At 41.1% G+C, this 17,996-nt stretch overlaps 1 protein-coding gene across 1 annotated transcript in view; it reads right to left on the reverse strand.

Annotated features, from left to right (window-relative positions):
* Positions 1 to 825: 825 nt before the first annotated feature.
* csmd3b (CUB and Sushi multiple domains 3b) overlaps positions 826 to 17,996 on the reverse strand; it is a 1,683,329-nt gene continuing 1,666,158 nt past the window's right edge. Inside the window, exons 65-70 of the mRNA XM_078215503.1 lie at positions 17,226 to 17,291; positions 14,897 to 15,055; positions 10,459 to 10,568; positions 5,949 to 6,036; positions 2,746 to 2,881; positions 826 to 985 (exon numbers count right to left, since the gene is read on the reverse strand). Of these exons, the coding sequence (XP_078071629.1) occupies positions 826 to 985; positions 2,746 to 2,881; positions 5,949 to 6,036; positions 10,459 to 10,568; positions 14,897 to 15,055; positions 17,226 to 17,291 (719 nt within the window). The remainder of the gene's footprint in view (positions 986 to 2,745; positions 2,882 to 5,948; positions 6,037 to 10,458; positions 10,569 to 14,896; positions 15,056 to 17,225; positions 17,292 to 17,996) is intronic.

The raw sequence follows: 17,996 nt of genomic DNA on the forward strand, positions 1-17,996 counted from the left end.
GTTATTAGACAATAAATAAAATGGTTTGCTGTAAAAAAAAACACAACTGAGTAATTAAATAATAATGAAGCATGCAACATATCATGCATATGCGTTACTCGAAAATATGAATATATAGTATAAATATTTCTCATTTTATTCTGTGGCAAGAATTTAACATTTTGTACGAAGAATATAAATTGAAATCAAAAAAATATGGAAAAAAATTAAATAGATGAAGAGATTTCTCTCGGCAATCAAAAAAGACTGGAAGTGTTCCATAGAAATCTGTTTAGTGAGTACCACACTGGCCACTTTACAGTCAGGTATTTAAAATCAGTTTTGCAGTTGTTCTTTATAAAGTTTCTTTTTACACCAGAAGGCAAAACCTGTAATAATCTTGACTATACAGTACTTCACAGTCATTGTTACATATTCCCAATGTGTCCCAACCTTCATTCCAAATGCTAGCCCCCGTTGTTTGTGACATTGAAAACAGAGGTTCAATGCTCCTCAAGTATCTGCAGTTGTCTTCTGAGAAAGTGTTTAACTTTTGAAAAAATTGTGGCTAAGCACTCTTAGAGTGCAGCTAAAGTTGCTGAAAAGCTCTCCAGTAACAGAATGAAGAGCAAATCTGTTTCAAACTGGGTGAGCCATGAAAACATGTTCTTTTTTTTTCCGGTTCTTCAGATAAATCTGGTACATTAAATTCCTGAAAAGTGTGCTTTAAATAGCAATGAACCAAATGTGCATTGTACATACGTTGGTTTAGTCAAAATCTGGATGTCCCAAGGATGCAAAGCGCTAGATGTGTATCGGGTTATGTGATCAAACAATGCCCCTGCTTTATACCATTGTACAGACTGTGTTGAGATTGGGGTCAAATCGAACTGCCTTGCCTTCTGCTGACTTTGCATTTGTGTCATACATTGGGTTTTCAAAAGCTGCTTGACCATTATTGTTTTCATGTACAGAACAGCCAGTATACTGTGTCTTGGGTGCAGTCCTGTTTTTAAAAAAAAGCAAAAACGTTACAGCTTCAAATCTAAGCTCAGTGTTCGACATCAATGAAGTCGCATTATAATGCACAGAAGGCCAATCAATCCACTGTGCCTTCATTAGGTCTCAGAGTTCTCAAGACTTCCATTTCCCTGTTCTTTCCCCGTAGCACGGCCAAGTTTTATTTACGTTTCAATCCAGTTCTTCTTCACAAGTGATTACATCCATCACTCTTTCAGGCAATGTTCCAGATCAGAACAACTTGCTGAGAAAGGACATTTCTTTCCATGTCCCATTATCTTTTCTTTCCTGACGATTTTCTTAAACCGGGTCCTCAATTAACGATACTAATGTCAATGGAAAGTTTCTCCAATAATTTTCCACAATTTCTTTCAATGCAGTCTCTCAATCGAAAGTAGCATTTAGAAATGTAACATTATCAAGATTCTTATATTAATATATTTCATCAGTTTTATTCAACTGAAAGCAACTGATATATTCAATAAATGTTATTACCAGGAGGCTGTCAGATTACAGCATTATTCTAAAAGCTTCTCTATAATTTCACCCTTATTGCTATCCAAGAGAACTGTAAGTGGTTGTGACTTTAGCCATAAGGTATTATCAATAATTAGTCTAATGTAACAAAATTGTATGCAATTGCATCGTGGTTCTTCAGTTTTGTGAAGTTAATTCAGTTAATTAATCTTGTTAATTTAATTTATATTATTCATCTGCCTCTTATTATTAGGCATAGTAGAGAATTTAGCTGTGTTTTAAGACACAGTATTTGATATTGTGGGTTCAATTTTTAGTTGCACTTTCAGGCACTAATGGTGCTTCAAGGTGGCCAAGATGAGGGCTTGAGCTACAACAACAGTTCAGCTTGTGTTTAGTTCAAGGAATTGGCCCTAACTTTGAGTCTCTGAATGGTTGCACACCAGGGGCACCCAGGAATATGCACTGGGGACCCCTTTGAGGCCCCAATTCAAGGAATTTGTGGAGATTGCCGAGGAAGTTTCAGCTTCCAGTGGGTAATTACCCTGTGTATGGAACCCTTCAAACTTTATGAATGGTTCTGATTTGCTTAGCAGAATAATTACCCAGGAAAAGTTAAAAGGATTAAAACTAGCCCTAACTCCTGTGTAACTATGTTACTGACTCCCTACTCCTCACAGGGCCCCCCAACTACCTGCTTCCTACTTCGAACAAGACCTCCCAACCCCCTGCTTCCTACTCCTCACAGGACCTCCCAACCCCCGAGCTACACCCTGACCTCGTATCCCTCTGAGCGCCCTGACTATACCTCTAAAAACCCCCTCCAATGCCCAGACTACCCCTAACTATGTGACTACCCACCCAACTCTGACTAGCCCCCCGTCTCGACTGCCTGCTGACTACAGCCCAGCCCATCTTACACCCTCTCCCATTCACACATGTATTCTTCCCTCCTTTCCCTGCATTGTGTCAATATGTGCCAGACAGTGCACTCCGTAGAGGGAGTGATTGCAAGGAACCCTCAGAGAAGTTATGCCAAATCAGGTTGATCTGGCTGATGGCTGAGTTAGGACATCAAAGCAACTTCAAAGTATTATAATGAGCACCAAAATGATGTGCCAAATTCAGACTTCCAAACAGACATGTCTCAGATACAGATTTCATCTTTGGCAATAACCCCCATTGTCTTCTGTCACGTATAATAGGAACACCCTTACTTTTGAGCATTAAAGTTAATTTGTAATTAGAGAAATATTAGTCGACACCAACCTTTGTTTATAAAGGTAAAACCCAAATCCTGCAAAAATAAGAGCAAAAAAAGGCACAAGGATGGCGATGGCCACGGAGCTACTGTTAGTACCATGTGGTGGATTGGGAGAATTTGAGCCATGAGTTGAGTTTAGACCTGTAACGGAAAGTTACAGAGATGAGACATAAAGCAGCAATCACATTGTCAGAAACCTGCTGTTGCAAATTACAGCCTCCAAGCTTTCTCCACATCACTGAGAGAAATTACTTCTGCATATAATTTGATCTGCGCTTTTATTTTCAGATTGTCTAAGTAGCTATTAGAATGATTGCTGTTAAATTTAGCTGCATAACTGGTCAGTGTTCATACAATGAACATGAGCTTTCCTATTGAATTTAATGGCTCCAAAACCAATGAACAATCATCAGCAATCACATCTTCCCTGTACACAATGGTCACTTTGAATGGTCGGTCAAAAAGTGTCCATTAAGATTATTAAAATATTTGACAAACACCTTATTTTTCAATTAGTCCTTTTCTATTCTTTGCAACAGATTGTGATAATAAGTGCTATCCCCACCAAAGAGTAATTTGTACTTACACAATTTGGTGAGTATTTTTATATTGACGCTGTCATGGTTGACTAATTCAATAAGTTAGCTCGTAGATTAGTGAAAATGTCACAGTAATATTGTAATTCTATGTCATCCTACTTAACTGTTCCATTGGTTTTACATTAAAACTAAAACAATTTTATTTCTATCACATTAGGATAGCCTATAACACCAGCTTAGAAGAGCAAATTGCTGTTGTTTGGAACTTTATGGAAGGATCTGGAAGATATTGCAAGTAGGTAACTTAAAACACACAAACAAAAATGTCTTAAGTTATGCTAAAAATGTTGTATGTTGATCCAATATAATAAAATAAAACAGGTTTTACCTCCATCTTAATTTTTGGAGTAATTGAATAATGCAAGTTTCACATTATGTGACAGATGTTTCAGGTGTGAGGACCCATGAAAGAAAAATATTTTTGGAATTTGTATGCACGAGTAACAACAAACAGTTCAGACTCCAGATATAAAAGATAAGCAATGGAAATAAGCAATTAATGTGGCAATTGTAAGAGTATGAGTAAACAAATTTTAATAGTCCACTTTCATTTGCCAGTTCAGAAAATAAACAAAAAAAATCAATTAGAATCATAGAATCCCTATAGTGTAGAAGGAAGCCATTCGGCCCATCGAGTCTGTAACGACTGCTATCCCACCCAGGCCCTTTTCCCATTCTGCAACAAATCAAGTTCAATCAAGTCACTTGTGTGCTCTGGCAAATCTGACATGAAGTTATTCACCATAAGTTTGATGATATGGTTTCATTAGAATGGGAGTTAGAATGATGTTCTGCACATTTTCTTGATTGAACCATAGACATGGATTTATGTTTCAAAATCTGTTAACTGTTGATATTTTAAGATCATTAATGAGTTAAGAACCGAGAGAGGGACATTTGCAGATTGCCAATGGCTTGTAAAATTCCAGTGAGAGTATTATTCAAACATTACTCATCAAATTTAACCGTAATCAGATTCAGCACCGCCTTTCTTTTTTTATACCTTTAATAATTGTGGGACAAATCTGATGCTTACTAAACACACATAAAACTCTTATTGACTCTCATTTGGCGCTAGGTTGGCAATGAGGCTTAATTCCAAAATGCTTGGGTTGGCCTGGAGAAGCTAAAATGTGTTGATATCAGCGAAGCACATGATTGGGCTCTAATGTGGGTTTGGCTGTGATATCGCAATGGTCAGATATTTCTTATGATACTTCTTATGCAGACTTATGCATGGTGAGTGGCCACATGAGGGAGATATTGGAGTAGTGCTGGTACTCAAGTTTCGCAACGTCAGTTGCCAAAAGAATGAATTACAAAAATTAGGAGATTAGTGTTTTTACACAGAAGTTTCACAGAACAAGGGAAGCCCTACCACAGCTGCAGCAGACATCATAAATACTCTCAGATAAAATATGGCTGCAATGCTACCACCTTGTGAAATATTTTCCACTCCTATCTGAATTTACAGTACAACCAAATATATTTTTTAAACAATAATCTAGCAGAAGTGCACGACAAAGTGATTAAGGTGTGGGAGAAAAATCTTCCGTGCTGACCTCCCATTGTGCTAAATTACTAAGCAGAGATCAAAAGGAGGGAACAAAAATTGAGGGTTACCCCAAGGTCACATTTTTACTAATGGGTGACTATGGTGTGGGATTAAGTGGGATTTATCTGCATATTCAGCCTCTCAGCCAGAGGTAGTGCACAGAGAAGAGGGAGAAATGAAATCTGCTTAAGTAATGCTAGTTGAAGCAGCAAGAAAAGCAAAAGAGAAAACGCTGGAAAATCTCAGCAGGTCTGGCAACATCTGTAAGGAGAGAAAAGAGCTGACGTTTCGAGTCCAGATGACCCTTTGTCAAAGCTTTGACAAAGGATCATCTGGACTCGAAACATCAGCTCTTTTCTCTCCTTACAGATGCTGCCACACTGGCTGAGATTTTCCAGCGTTTTCTCCATTGGTTTCAGATTCCAGCATCCGCAGTAATTTGCTTTTATTTAGTAAGAAAAGCAGTTTAATTTCCTTAAAATATATACATGGACATTTGGAAAAAAAACAAATACAGCAATGGCACAAGAAAGTGGTTTTTGCCATATTTTCTCAATTCCCTGTTCTCAGGCTGTCTGCTTGGGGCAAATGCCTCACAAGAAGCAAAGAAACTCTCCACTGCAGGGGAACCTGGGGAGAGGGGAGGAGGGGGGGGGGGGGGCGGGGGGGGGGGGGGGGGGCGGGGGGGGGGGGGGGGGGGGGGGGGGGGGGGCGGGGGGGGGGGGGGGGGTGTCACCATCGACGGAACTGGAAAATCACGTCAGCAGAATGGCTGGAAAATCACACCCAATGCTTCTTAAACTTCCAGTTGGAGAAAGTGAAGGATGCCATTAGTTGAGGATAATAAACAGGACTTTTATCATAATCGGAGTGGGACAAGAGAAATGACTGATCTACTTCAGAAATTTTGCTTTTGACACTGACAGCAAAACACTAAAGCACTTGTACTTGGTCACAAACAGGAGCACTTCATACCTTCCCAAACCAATAAGGTTACACATTAAATAAAAGTATATATGATTTTGAACTCAACGTGGTCATCATCAGAATTTACCTAGTCTCTGTACTCCAAACTGTCCATAATCTTCACCCTGTATAAATCCTTGAAAGACGTATGTGGCACCATCAGGCTCAGCAGAAACCTGGTAAAATAAAAAAAGTTGTAATAACGATAAATTGTGATGTTGCTGGACTTTTCAAAATTTGACAACGGAGGAAAGGAATCCGAGGGAAAAAATGCGCCCAAAAAACCTGTTTTTTGGGCAGAGAAGAATTATCATATGATGCAGTGTGTCTGTGAGTGCGATTTGAATGAGTTATTTTGGGTGCACAACACAGAAACAGGCCATTCAGCCCAACTGGCCTATTCTCGATGTAATGCTTCACCTGAACTGCAGAATTACAGTTTTCTATTCACCAAATAATAACAATTACAACTGCTTTCATTTATATTGTGGGTGGGATTTTTCCACCCCCCGTGTGGTGTTTTGCAGTGGCGGAGGTAGTCAACCATTGGCCGGCAGCAGATTTTTCAATCCCACCGTTATCAACTTTGTTCGCACCCTCTGCCACCAGGGAACCCATGGCGGAGGCTCGCTGTTGGCGGGACCAGATGATCCCGCTGACTGGGATGTCTTAAAAATCCTGCCCGGTGTCTTTAATGTAACAAAGCATGCCAAGGCACTTTCCAGCAGCGTTAGAAAGTAACAACTGATAAGATTCCACTTCAAGTGATATTAGGGTGAAAAGCTTGGTCCAAGAGGTAATTTTAAGGTGGAAAGAGCAATAAAGAGGGAGTTCCACAGTATAGGGCCCATTGAAGGCACAGCCGCCAATGGTGCAGCAATTAAAATCCGACTGGGTCACCATTAGAGAGGCACTGATACCTCAGAGTATGTGAGACTGTAAGAGATTTCTGACTGCTGCTATGCCTTCCATTCCCACTTCTGCACTTTTGCCTTTGTTGTCACCCCACCCTCCAGGATATTAATTATCAGATTATTCCAGTACTGGATTAATTAAAATTAACGGGAGGAAATTAACTAAAACATTTTTAATGGTCCTCCCTACAAACTCCATTCTTTAGCTACCAATTCCATCCTTTGCTCTGGCAGCTGTCTCAGTCTGCCGCTCCTTCAAATATCCCATCACCTTCAAAAACCATCCCTTGATTCCACCTTCCCTGCGACCTGCCAGACATTTTCAACCTCCTATTCTTCTCCAAAGCCCTTGAAATTGTTGTAGCCTGTCAAATCTATGCTTACCTTCCCTAGAATTCAATGGTTGAATCCCTTCAACCGGGTTTCTGCCCCTGCCATAGAATCAAAACGATTCCTGTCAAAGTCACAAATTACATTCCAGGTGACTGTGACAAAGGTAAACATTCCCTCCTTGTCCTTCTTAACCTGTCTGCAGCCTTTGACATGATCACACCATCTTCCTCCAACACATCTCTATTGCAGCCCAGCTTTCTTGGTTTCATTATCTATCTGATTGTAGCCAGAGAATCTCTTGCAATGGTTTCTCTTCAGACTGTTAAGTCTGATGTTACCCATAGATCTGCCCTCGGTCCCTTCAAATTTCTCACCCACATGCTGCTCCTTGACAATATCTTCCAGAAATGATAGTTTTCATATGTACCCTGACAACACACAGTTCTCCATCACCACCATCTCTCATGACTCCTTGCTAAGTTATCAGAGTGCTTATCTAACCTCCGATACAGATGAGTGGATATTTCCTTCATTTAAAATTGGGAAGACTGAAGCCATCATCTTTGGTCCCTGCTCCAAACTATGTTATTTAGCGAGTGCCCCATTGCTCTCTCTCTCACAACTACCTGAGACTAAGCTACACTGTCCGTAAACTTGATGCTATATTTGACACTGAGATGATGACCTTCTGATCATATATTCGCACTATCACTAATTCTGACTACTTCCAACTATGTAACATCATCCTTGCCTCAGTTCATTGGCTGCTGAATCCCTCATATCCATGCCTTTGTTAACTCTATATTTGGATATTCCAACTCACTCTTGGCTGTCCTCCCATATTCCACCCTCTACAGACTTAAAAACTCCAATTCCTATATCAAACCTTGGGCTCACTGGCCAATGTTGGCTCCCAATAAAACAATACTTTATTAAAATTCCCCTCCTTGTTTTGAAATCGATCAGTGGCCTTGACAGTCCCAATATCTACTCCAGCATTCAAGGCTGCGGGCCAAGTGCTGGTAAATGGAATTAGGTAGGTAGGTTAGGTGGTCTCATGTATTGACAGTAAGAAGTTTAACAACACCAGGTTAAAGTCCAACAGGTTTATTTGGTAGCAAAAGCCACACAAGCTTTCGGAGCTCCAAGCCCCTTCTTCAGGTGAGAATTGCCACTCACCTGAAGAAGGGGCTTGGAGCTCCGAAAGCTTGTGTGGCTTTTGCTATCAAATAAACCTGTTGGACTTTAACCTGGTGTTGTTAAACTTCTTACTGTATTTACCCCAGTCCAACGCCGGCATCTCCACCTCATGTATTGATGCAGACTCGATGGACCGAAGGGCCTCTTCTACACTGTATGATTCTATGTCATCCCTCTGAGATATCTGTGCTTATGTAATCCAGGCCTATTGAGCCTCTTAGGTTCTAATTACTACACTATTGTGGCTCTGCGTTCAGTTGTTGAATTCATTCCCCAAATATCTGTGATTCTCCATTTCTCTTTCTTCATTTGTAACAGATCCCAGTTAACCTCAGGCCTCCTATGCAAACACAAGCTGGAGAATAGCCACACATGTGCAGTTTGGGGTTTTTCCTTACGGTCTTTGGGATGGAAAGGGCTGCATATGCACAGATAATCCGATTTCACATCTTCAGACTGGAAACTGGCCCCGTGCACATGCACAGAAGGAAAATCAAAAGAGTGAAACAGCATGAAATTGCAGGTCAGGTCACATTCAGAGGCGTGCCATTGCAGAGAAGATGTCCCATGGAGCAGAAGATGGAGAGGTTCCAAACCAAGAAGGTAGTGTCAAACCAGAATGTGGGATAGAATGAGGTCCCAGTAGACCCAGCTAAGAGAAAAGGTCAGAGATCAAAAACAGATCCTGTTAAGTAAAGTTGAAGTAAAGAAAGGGCAAAGATAAAGGATCCAAGTTAAACACAGAGTTGCGAGGGGCACTCTTCAAGTGAAGTGCATTTAAGAGAAGCCCTGAAGATATGCGAAGGCAGCTGAAGGTTGGTGACTCCATGCCAAAGGCTGGAAGGGCAAAGATATCCTTCTGGAGCATGGTTTTCTGCTTGGCACAGCTGAAGATCTGAAAATGTGCTTGGAGGGTGAAGTGTGAGAGTACATGGTGATCCAAGGAAAGGAATCGCAGAAGGTCGAGATTGAAATGCGAGAGGCAGATCCCTGTGGAAATCATCTGGGGAATGATGTCTGAAGAGAATTCTAAGAAAAGTTCTTCAAATGTGGAGATTGGAAAGCTCTGTCAGAAAGAGTCGATTGGCTCACAGGGTGACAAGTATCAGTGGGTTTTGAAGAAATCCATAGAATCTGCTTTGGTTGCATCTTTTGTTCACTTTGTAATGCAATGTGCCTGAACACAGTTGTTTCACATGTACTGTATACCTACCCTGAATATTAGAATATCAGATAGTTACTACAAACTATTTATCTGTCTGAATTTGTATGAGTCTGCAAAGATATTGCTAGAGTAAAGGAAATTCACCCTCGCAATATCTAAAGAAATTCCTATAAATTTGTTTCGGAACTTACCTCCATGGTTTCTAAAAAGAAAGTTAGGATCTATCAAGTCAGGTTTTACTCTGGGATTGGACTACTCCAGTAGTAACATTGGCAGAGATTGCAACACTCTCAAAACACTCTTAAAAGTTATCTTTGACCAATCATTTGGTCATCTGGCCTAACATCACCCTGTTATCTAATCTCACATTTTAGTACTCCGGTAAATTGTCTTGGAACGTTTTATTATGTTACTACATAAATATGAGTTGTGGTTCCAATTTTGGATTATTGCTGATAGTCAGGAAGAGACTTGGTTAACTTGGATTTGCGTTATTATTATAGACGTCTTGAAAGCTTTCCTGCTTTAGCCATTAAAACTTCGACATATTGATAAGTAGATAGTAGTGTTTTCACAGCAATACCGTTTAACCACACCAAATTCCTATCTGGCAAGTGATAAACATTTATTCTTTGCTTTGTGAAAGTGGGTTACTTACACAATAGAGCGGATTTTTAAGTAGGCATTCTCTCCCTGTTTTCATTGCCAGTGACTTCAATGCAATTTTTTCCATTGATTTCAAAGGAAATCAAAATACAAAGGGATATAAAATGGGCTGCTGACTTACCCGCACTCATTTTGAAGCGTTGTAGGCAAAAATCACAATCTATTCCAATGACTGAGACTAAAGACCAGCTTGTTTTCTTGTGATTATTTAGTTAATTAATTCTCAGTTATTAATTACTTTAAGCATATAAATTAAAATCAGCATAAAATGAATCCACTGGGAGGAATCCATCTGAGTGAACTCACAGGAGCATACTTACATAACCATCCATAGCCCATTTATCTTTGAGCTTGCTTATAGAAGCTTGGGCCTGTGCCTTCACATGGTACATTAAAAGCATGAGGCGTGCTTCCTGGCTTTTGTAGACACCTAAAGGAACAAATGAAAGTGAAAGATTATACCTAGAAATTGAACTGCATGTCCTTGAATTGCACTTAACAATAATTAGATTTAATAATATAACATGTCACATATTAATTTCAGCAAGTACAGCAAGTCACATGGATGATTCATAGTGACAAATCATTTGCTATATTCTGATGTTAGAGAGCATGAGGGGCTTGGGAATAAACAATATTTAAGAGGTGTTCAAACGTTAAAAAGTGCTATCTGCTTCAAATTACATTTTAAGCTGTACACAAAAACATCAGCCAAAATTCTCCCATTTTGCCTGCTGCGGGAACCACAGTGGACGAGACAGACCACTCAGAGGTCCGTTGAGCTCAGGCAGGCATTTGCACTCTTGGACACGCATGGCCAGAGAATCCCGTCCATGTTGTTAAATTGTGCCTTTAGCATAATTATCCCAATGTGCTTCAGCAATGCACAACAAATAAGAAATGAAAGTGGTAACCAAAGCTAGCAAGGTGGGTTTTAATAAGGGTTTTCAAGGAAACTATATTTTTCAAGGAGGAAAGAGAAGAAGCAGAGAAGTTTAAAATAGAGTTCCAATGCGTGGATCCTAGGCAGTTCAGAAGTATGTTCCTCGGAGGTGAAGCAAAGGAGGAGATAGAACATAGAACATAGAACAGTACAGCACAGAACAGGCCCTTCGGCCCACGATGTTGTGCCGAGCTTTATCTGAAACCAAGATCAAGCTATCCCACTCCCTATCATCCTGGTGTGCTCCATGTGCCTATCCAATAACCGCTTAAATGTTCCTAAAGTGTCTGACTCCACTATCACTGCAGGCAGTCCATTCCACACCCCAACCACTCTCTGCGTAAAGAACCTACCTCTGATATCCTTCCTGTATCTCCCACCACGAACCCTATAGTTATGCCCCCTTGTAATAGCTCCATCCACCCGAGGAAATAGTCTTTGAACGTTCACTCTATCTATCCCCTTCATCATTTTATAAACCTCTATTAAGTCTCCCCTCAGCCTCCTCCGCTCCAGAGAGAACAGCCCTAGCTCCCTCAACCTTTCCTCATAAGACCTACCCTCCAAACCAGGCAGCATCCTGGTAAATCTCCTCTGCACTCTTTCCAGCGCTTCCACATCCTTCTTATAGTGAGGTGACCAGAACTGCACACAATATTCCAAATGTGGTCTCACCAAGGTCCTGTACAGTTGCAGCATAACCCCACGGCTCTTAAACTCCAACCCCCTGTTAATCAAAGCTAACACACTATAGGCCTTCTTCACAGCTCTGTCCACTTGAGTGGCAACCTTTAGAGATCTGTGGATATGGACCCCAAGATCTCTCTGTTCCTCCACAGTCTTCAGAACCCTACCTTTGACCCTGTAATCCACATTTAAATTAGTCCTACCAAAATGAATCACCTCACATTTATCAGGGTTAAACTCCATTTGCCATTTTTCAGCCCAGCTTTGCATCCTATCTATGTCTCTTTGCAGCCTACAACAGCCCTCCACCTCATCCACTACTCCACCAATCTTGGTGTCATCAGCAAATTTACTGATCCACCCTTCAGCCCCTTCCTCTAAGTCATTAATAAAAATCACAAAGAGCAGAGGACCAAGCACTGATCCCTGCGGCACTCCGCTAGCAACCTGCCTCCAATCCGAAAATTTTCCATCCATCACCACCCTCTGTCTTCGATCAGACAGCCAGTTACCTATCCAATCGGCCAACTTTCCCTCTATCCCACACCTCCTCACTTTCATCATAAGCCGACCATGGGGGACCTTATCAAACGCCTTACTAAAATCCATGTATATGACATCAACTGCCCTACCTTCATCAACAGATGGTGCACATGAGGCTAGAATCAGAAGAACAAAGTGTTCAGGGAAGATTGTAGGGCTTCAAGTCCTCCTGACGTGTTCCACTGAGACTCTATGTAGTTGAGGAACAGTACCTCAGCTTTCAATTAGGCAATTTACAGCCTTCCAGATTCAACAATTTCAGACTATAATTTGTCAGTTACTCTTATTTTCATTTTTAAATGGTAGCTGTTTAACATTCTGCCATGCACTCTGGAAATATCTCTAGATAGATTAGCTCTTGGGGCTAAAGGGCTGCAGTAAACCAGGAACAGGTTACTGAGTTGGATGATCAACGATGATCATATTGAATGGTGGAGCAAGCTCAAAAGGCTAAATCGCCCTGCTCCATTTTTCTATGTTTCTATGGCTACATCTTTTGCCTCCTTACTTGTCCCAATACCATTCACTTTAGCCCTGTACTGTCAACTCTCTCATCATCCAATCTCTCCTGTTTTTCAATCTATCAGAGACTTTCCCTTTGATTCCACCCCCCTCCTCTCACTTGTTTAAAAGCAATTGCATTTCCAACTTTTCCCAGTTCTGATGAAAGGTCATCAACCTGAAGCATTAACTCTGTTCCTCTCTCCAGACGCTGCCTGACTTGATGGATGATCAAGATAGGCAGAGGCATTGAATGGATTCTTCACAGTTTTCACAAATGAGAACTTGCGATAAATTCCTTTAATTCTAAATGGGACGATAATTCATAACACTTAAGAAGTCTAAAAATGACACCTAATGTAATCTTACAACATCCTTCTGTCTGTTTTGTTTTAATCACAGCCATTAATTCATATATTTTAAATGGATTAATGGCTGCACTAAACTATAAGCTAGAAACTGTTACATGAACGTTTTAAGCAGAAACCAGAAAAATAACTGCCCACAAGATTCCAAGTTTGGATGGGATATATCTGAGAATATTGAAGGAATTAATGCAAGAAATTAATCATACTTTGGGTGATATTTTTTAAAGTGCAGTTGTGCCTAAAAACTGGAGGAGAGCAAATGGTCAGAAAAGAGTCGATCATTAATCTGGTAATTGCAGCTCAGTTAGACTTACATTCACAGAAGGAAAAAGTCTGGCTCCTTAAGTGAACAGTTAAGGAGCATAGGTATTATTAGAAGTAGCCAATATGGCTTTATAAATAAGAATTTGTGCCTTACAAACTTACTGCATTCATCTCAAAGTATTAAAGCCATTAAGGGCAATCCAGTAGATGTAGTTTAATAGTATTGAGAATTTACCACGTGATACTAGCAAGGTAGGCTAATGGAGTAGATTAAATGTTGGTTCGGGAAAAGAAGATTAGAATAAATGGGAAATACTTTTCTTGGGATAGAGTGGCATCCCGCAGGAACCTGTTCGGTGACAATGGTGTGCATGATATTTGAAAATGTTGCTGCTGACACAAAGCACTATTAAGCAGACATCAAGCAGAAGAGAGATGAATTAGCTTCAGAAAGACTTGGACCATTATATTGATTCGCTGACCAGATTAGCTCACAAAATGGAATTCGCCGTTGGCCTCGGGTGGGATTTTACAAGCCTCGCCCGAGCAAGGTCGTAAAATCCCACCCAGTAAGACAGTGGTCATCAATGGACAGAATAATCTCTGTACTTTATGATAGGTCACAGTCTTTGATAGGTTAGCTCAGTTGGCTGGATGGCTGGGGCATGTTGCAGAGCGACGCAAACAGCATGGGATCAATTCCCGTACCTGCACAGGTTATCCAAACTTCCTCCTCGCCTGAAATTAAATCACCACCTGTCAGCTCTCAAATAAAAACAGAAAACGCTGGAGAAAATCTGAGCAAGTCTGGCAGCATCTGAGGTGAGAGAATAGAGTCAACGTTTCGAGTCTGGATGACCCTTCGTCAGAGCCCAGTCTAGCTCTGTTGAAGGATCATCCAGACTTGAAACGTTGGCTCTATTCTCTCTCCACAGATGCTGTCAGACCTGCTGAGATGTTCCAGCACTTTTTGTTTTTGTTTCAGATTCCAGCATCCGCAGTATTTTGCCTTTATCACCAGTCAGCTCTCTCTCTCTCTCTCTCACACACAAAGGCAGCCCATAATCCTCTGGGACTAAGGCAACATTGTTCTTTTACGTTTTCATATATCTACTACATTGTAGAAGGAAATGGAAACTCCCACAAGGGCTCACTCAGCAAGTTTATCCAAGTGAGCAACTGAGCTTTGCAGACTAGGATGGTGACAGAGTTGTGCCTAGGCTGTGCGGAGTTAATTGATCAGAGCCAGTGTAGATAGTAGGACAGACAATTACCCTCAGAAACTCTTTGGCAATTGAGAATGAAGTCAGTCTTCCCAATCAGTCTCCAGAAGAATGCTATTGGAAGATCAATGCCAGGGAAAGACAACATTCCTCGCCTCACTGCTCAACTTTATAAAATTGATGGAACCACCCTGCTTTCCTTGTATAAAGATTACTGATAGACCTGTACCTGAAAGCTGCAACTCCATATGACTGTTTGTCAGAGTGGCATTTACTCTGCTTGTTGAAGTGTTGTAACTCGTAATGGTCAATGTCATGGGCTGTTTCTTTCCTTTATAATTATATGACCCCTTCCAAATATAATATGGGGCAAAAACATCATCTGGAACTGAAAAATAGAAGAATGTTAGTGATGAATCAGAAAAGTGCATTTAAACAAATTACAAAGATGAAAGACATGAGGTGAAATTGAACATGGATAGAAAACAAACAATCACAATTGCTGAACCTAAGATTCAGTTCTATTGAAGCCAATGGAACTGAATATTGGACGGCGTGCTCTACAAGTCACTCGTGCAATACTACCCGCTTGGGTTCCCAGCCATGTTTAATCCCTCATCATCACTACCTGTATTTCATCATGAAGTACGCTGTCGACAAACATGCAAAAATGACTTAGTTTCTATATAAGCTTTGTTTGCTGCTGTTATCTCGTGCACTTATCATAGCTAGGAATATTAATGACGCTAAGTTATACATCCTTCTCACTTTTGAACCCAGTAAGTGCTGCCAGGACAGTGCACATGGAATTTAAAACTCCCTGGACTGTGTTTCAATTTTGTGCCTTCAGAAAAAATTCAATGAAGTGCCTGGAGACACGGAATCTATAATTTGGCATCTCAAAAAAATTTGAAAATTTGGTATTAAATTGTACAGAAATGTGTTGTATACTAAGATTTATTGGGATTAGGTTGAGAGTGACCAACTTTATATTGTAAGATTCTTACAGCTAGCCAAATAAAAGTTCTGGCTATGGGCACCCCATGGGTCCCAGTTGTGCCTGTGTCTTTATAGGTTATGTGGAGCATTCCCCGTTCCAGTCCTACTCTGGTTCCCTCCCATAATTCCTTTATCAGTACAGCAACAACTATTTCGGTGCCACTTCATGCTCTCATCTGGACCTGAAAACATTTATCAATTTTGCTTCCAATTTCCACCCCTCTATCACCTTCACATGGTCCATCTCTGACGCTTCTCTTCCCTTCCTTGAACTCTGTCTCCATTTCTGGAGATAAACTGTCCACTAGTATTCATTACAAGCCCACCGACTCCCACAACTACCCTGACTACAGCTCTTCACATATCACATCCTGTAAGAACTGTAAAGAATCCTTCCCATTCTCTCAGTTCCTTTGCCTCCACTGCACTTGTTCTGATGATGCCATTCCAAAATAGTGCTGCGGATAGTTTTCCCTTCTTCTTCAATTGTGGTTTTCCACCCACTGTGGTTGACAGGGCTCTCAACTGCATGCAACCCATTCCCCAGACCACTGCTCTCACCCCCTCCCTTCCTTCCCAGAATCAGGATAGGGTCCTCCTTGTCCTCACTTTTCACAACACCAGTCTCCGCATTCAAAGGATCATCCTCTGCCATTTCCGTCAATTCCAGCATGACGCCACTACTCAACACATCTTCCCCTCACCTCCCCCTCCTGCTTCCCATCAGCATTCCGCAGGAAGCGTTCTCTCCAGGACACCCTGGTCCACTCCTCCGTCACACCCAACACCTCACCCCCTGCCCACAGCAGCTTCCCATGCAATTGTAGAAGGTGCAACACCTGGCCCTTTACCTCCTCCCTGCTCACCGTCCCAGATCCTAAACACCCCTTTCAGGTGAAGCAGCGCCTCCTTCAATCTGGTCTATTTCATTCACAGCTCCCATTGCCATCTACTCTACAGAGAGACCAAACGCAGACTGGGTGATCGCTTTGCTGAACACCTTTGGTCTTTCTGCAAACAGGACCCAGCTGTCGCTTGCCACTTCAACACACCACCCTGCTTTCCTGTCCACATGTCCGTCCTTGGCCTTTTGCAATGTTCAAGCAAACCCCAACACAACTGGACGAACAGCACATCATCTTCCGATTGGGCATTTTACAGCCTTCTGGACTGAACATTGAGTTCAACAACTTCAGAGCATGAAATCTTTCCTCCACCTTCACCCCATTTCCATTTATTTTATTTCATTTCATTTCATTCATCCATTTTATCATCCTTCTTTCTCGCTTCAATTTTTCCACTTCTCCATTCCAATTCTCCTTCTTGCCCCCTCCCCTCACTTCAGGGCTACTGCCATAATCTCCAGGTATTCCCTTAACCATCTGTTCTGCCATTCACACATTCTGATCACTTAATGGACACTTTTAGCACTTTCTCAGCCCTCTGTATCCTCATTTACATTTATTTTGTCCCATTCCACCCTGCACAAACCACCAAATTTGTAACATCCACACAAGTAGGCAACTAAATCAGTCAAAGTGTCACTAAAATTGACCTACCATTTAGTTTGGGGCTTGGGGTTCCAATGGAAGGTCTGTTGCTCTTCTCTGATCTCTTTGAACCAGCTATGAAAATCAAAAGTGAGAAAGTTCTCAAGTAGAATATCAACAAATTCTTTTGACATATATGCCAGTAATTTCTGTGCGACTTCCCCAGTTCGCTCACCGAATCTGTGATGAAAGCTCAGCAGAAACTCTGGGGAAATGGAGTAAATGGCCAAGTCAACAGTTTCTCCATTGTTTCTACCAATATAATGGCAAAACAAACTGGGGAACAGCTGCAGAAATTCTGTCAAATTCTAAAATACAACATGTCAATAAGCTAAAAATCTGTCTAGTTTTTAGCCTGTAATTACATTGTACAACAGAAAAACTTGCAAAAGCCACTCAAATCAACTCTCTATATTTGCCTGCCATTATTGGATTTCTTATCAGTGGCCTGTAGCGGCCATTGGTTGGTCACTTCTGGGCAATGCCTGGGAAACCCAGCATAACTATTTCAATCAACCTGAATCCAAAGTGTTGGCTGGTGTTAAAGACTCTTTTTTATGTGATAAAAATGTGAGTGTGGGTTTTTTATGTTTCAGGAGAATTGTTTTTAAAGTTCAGCTTTTTTCCACAAGCAGTCAGTATGGCTGGAGGGAAGACAGCTCGGGGTAATTCCTCATTTCAACCTTGCAAATGGCTATGTAAAGTAGAGTTATGGACTTTTGTTTATGCAAGTTTCCCTGCGATGTCATATTAGAGTGATTGACAGGAGGATGTGATGTT

Source organism: Mustelus asterias, chromosome 7, assembly GCF_964213995.1.
Source record: "Mustelus asterias chromosome 7, sMusAst1.hap1.1, whole genome shotgun sequence".
Taxonomy (NCBI): Eukaryota; Metazoa; Chordata; class Chondrichthyes; order Carcharhiniformes; family Triakidae; genus Mustelus; species Mustelus asterias.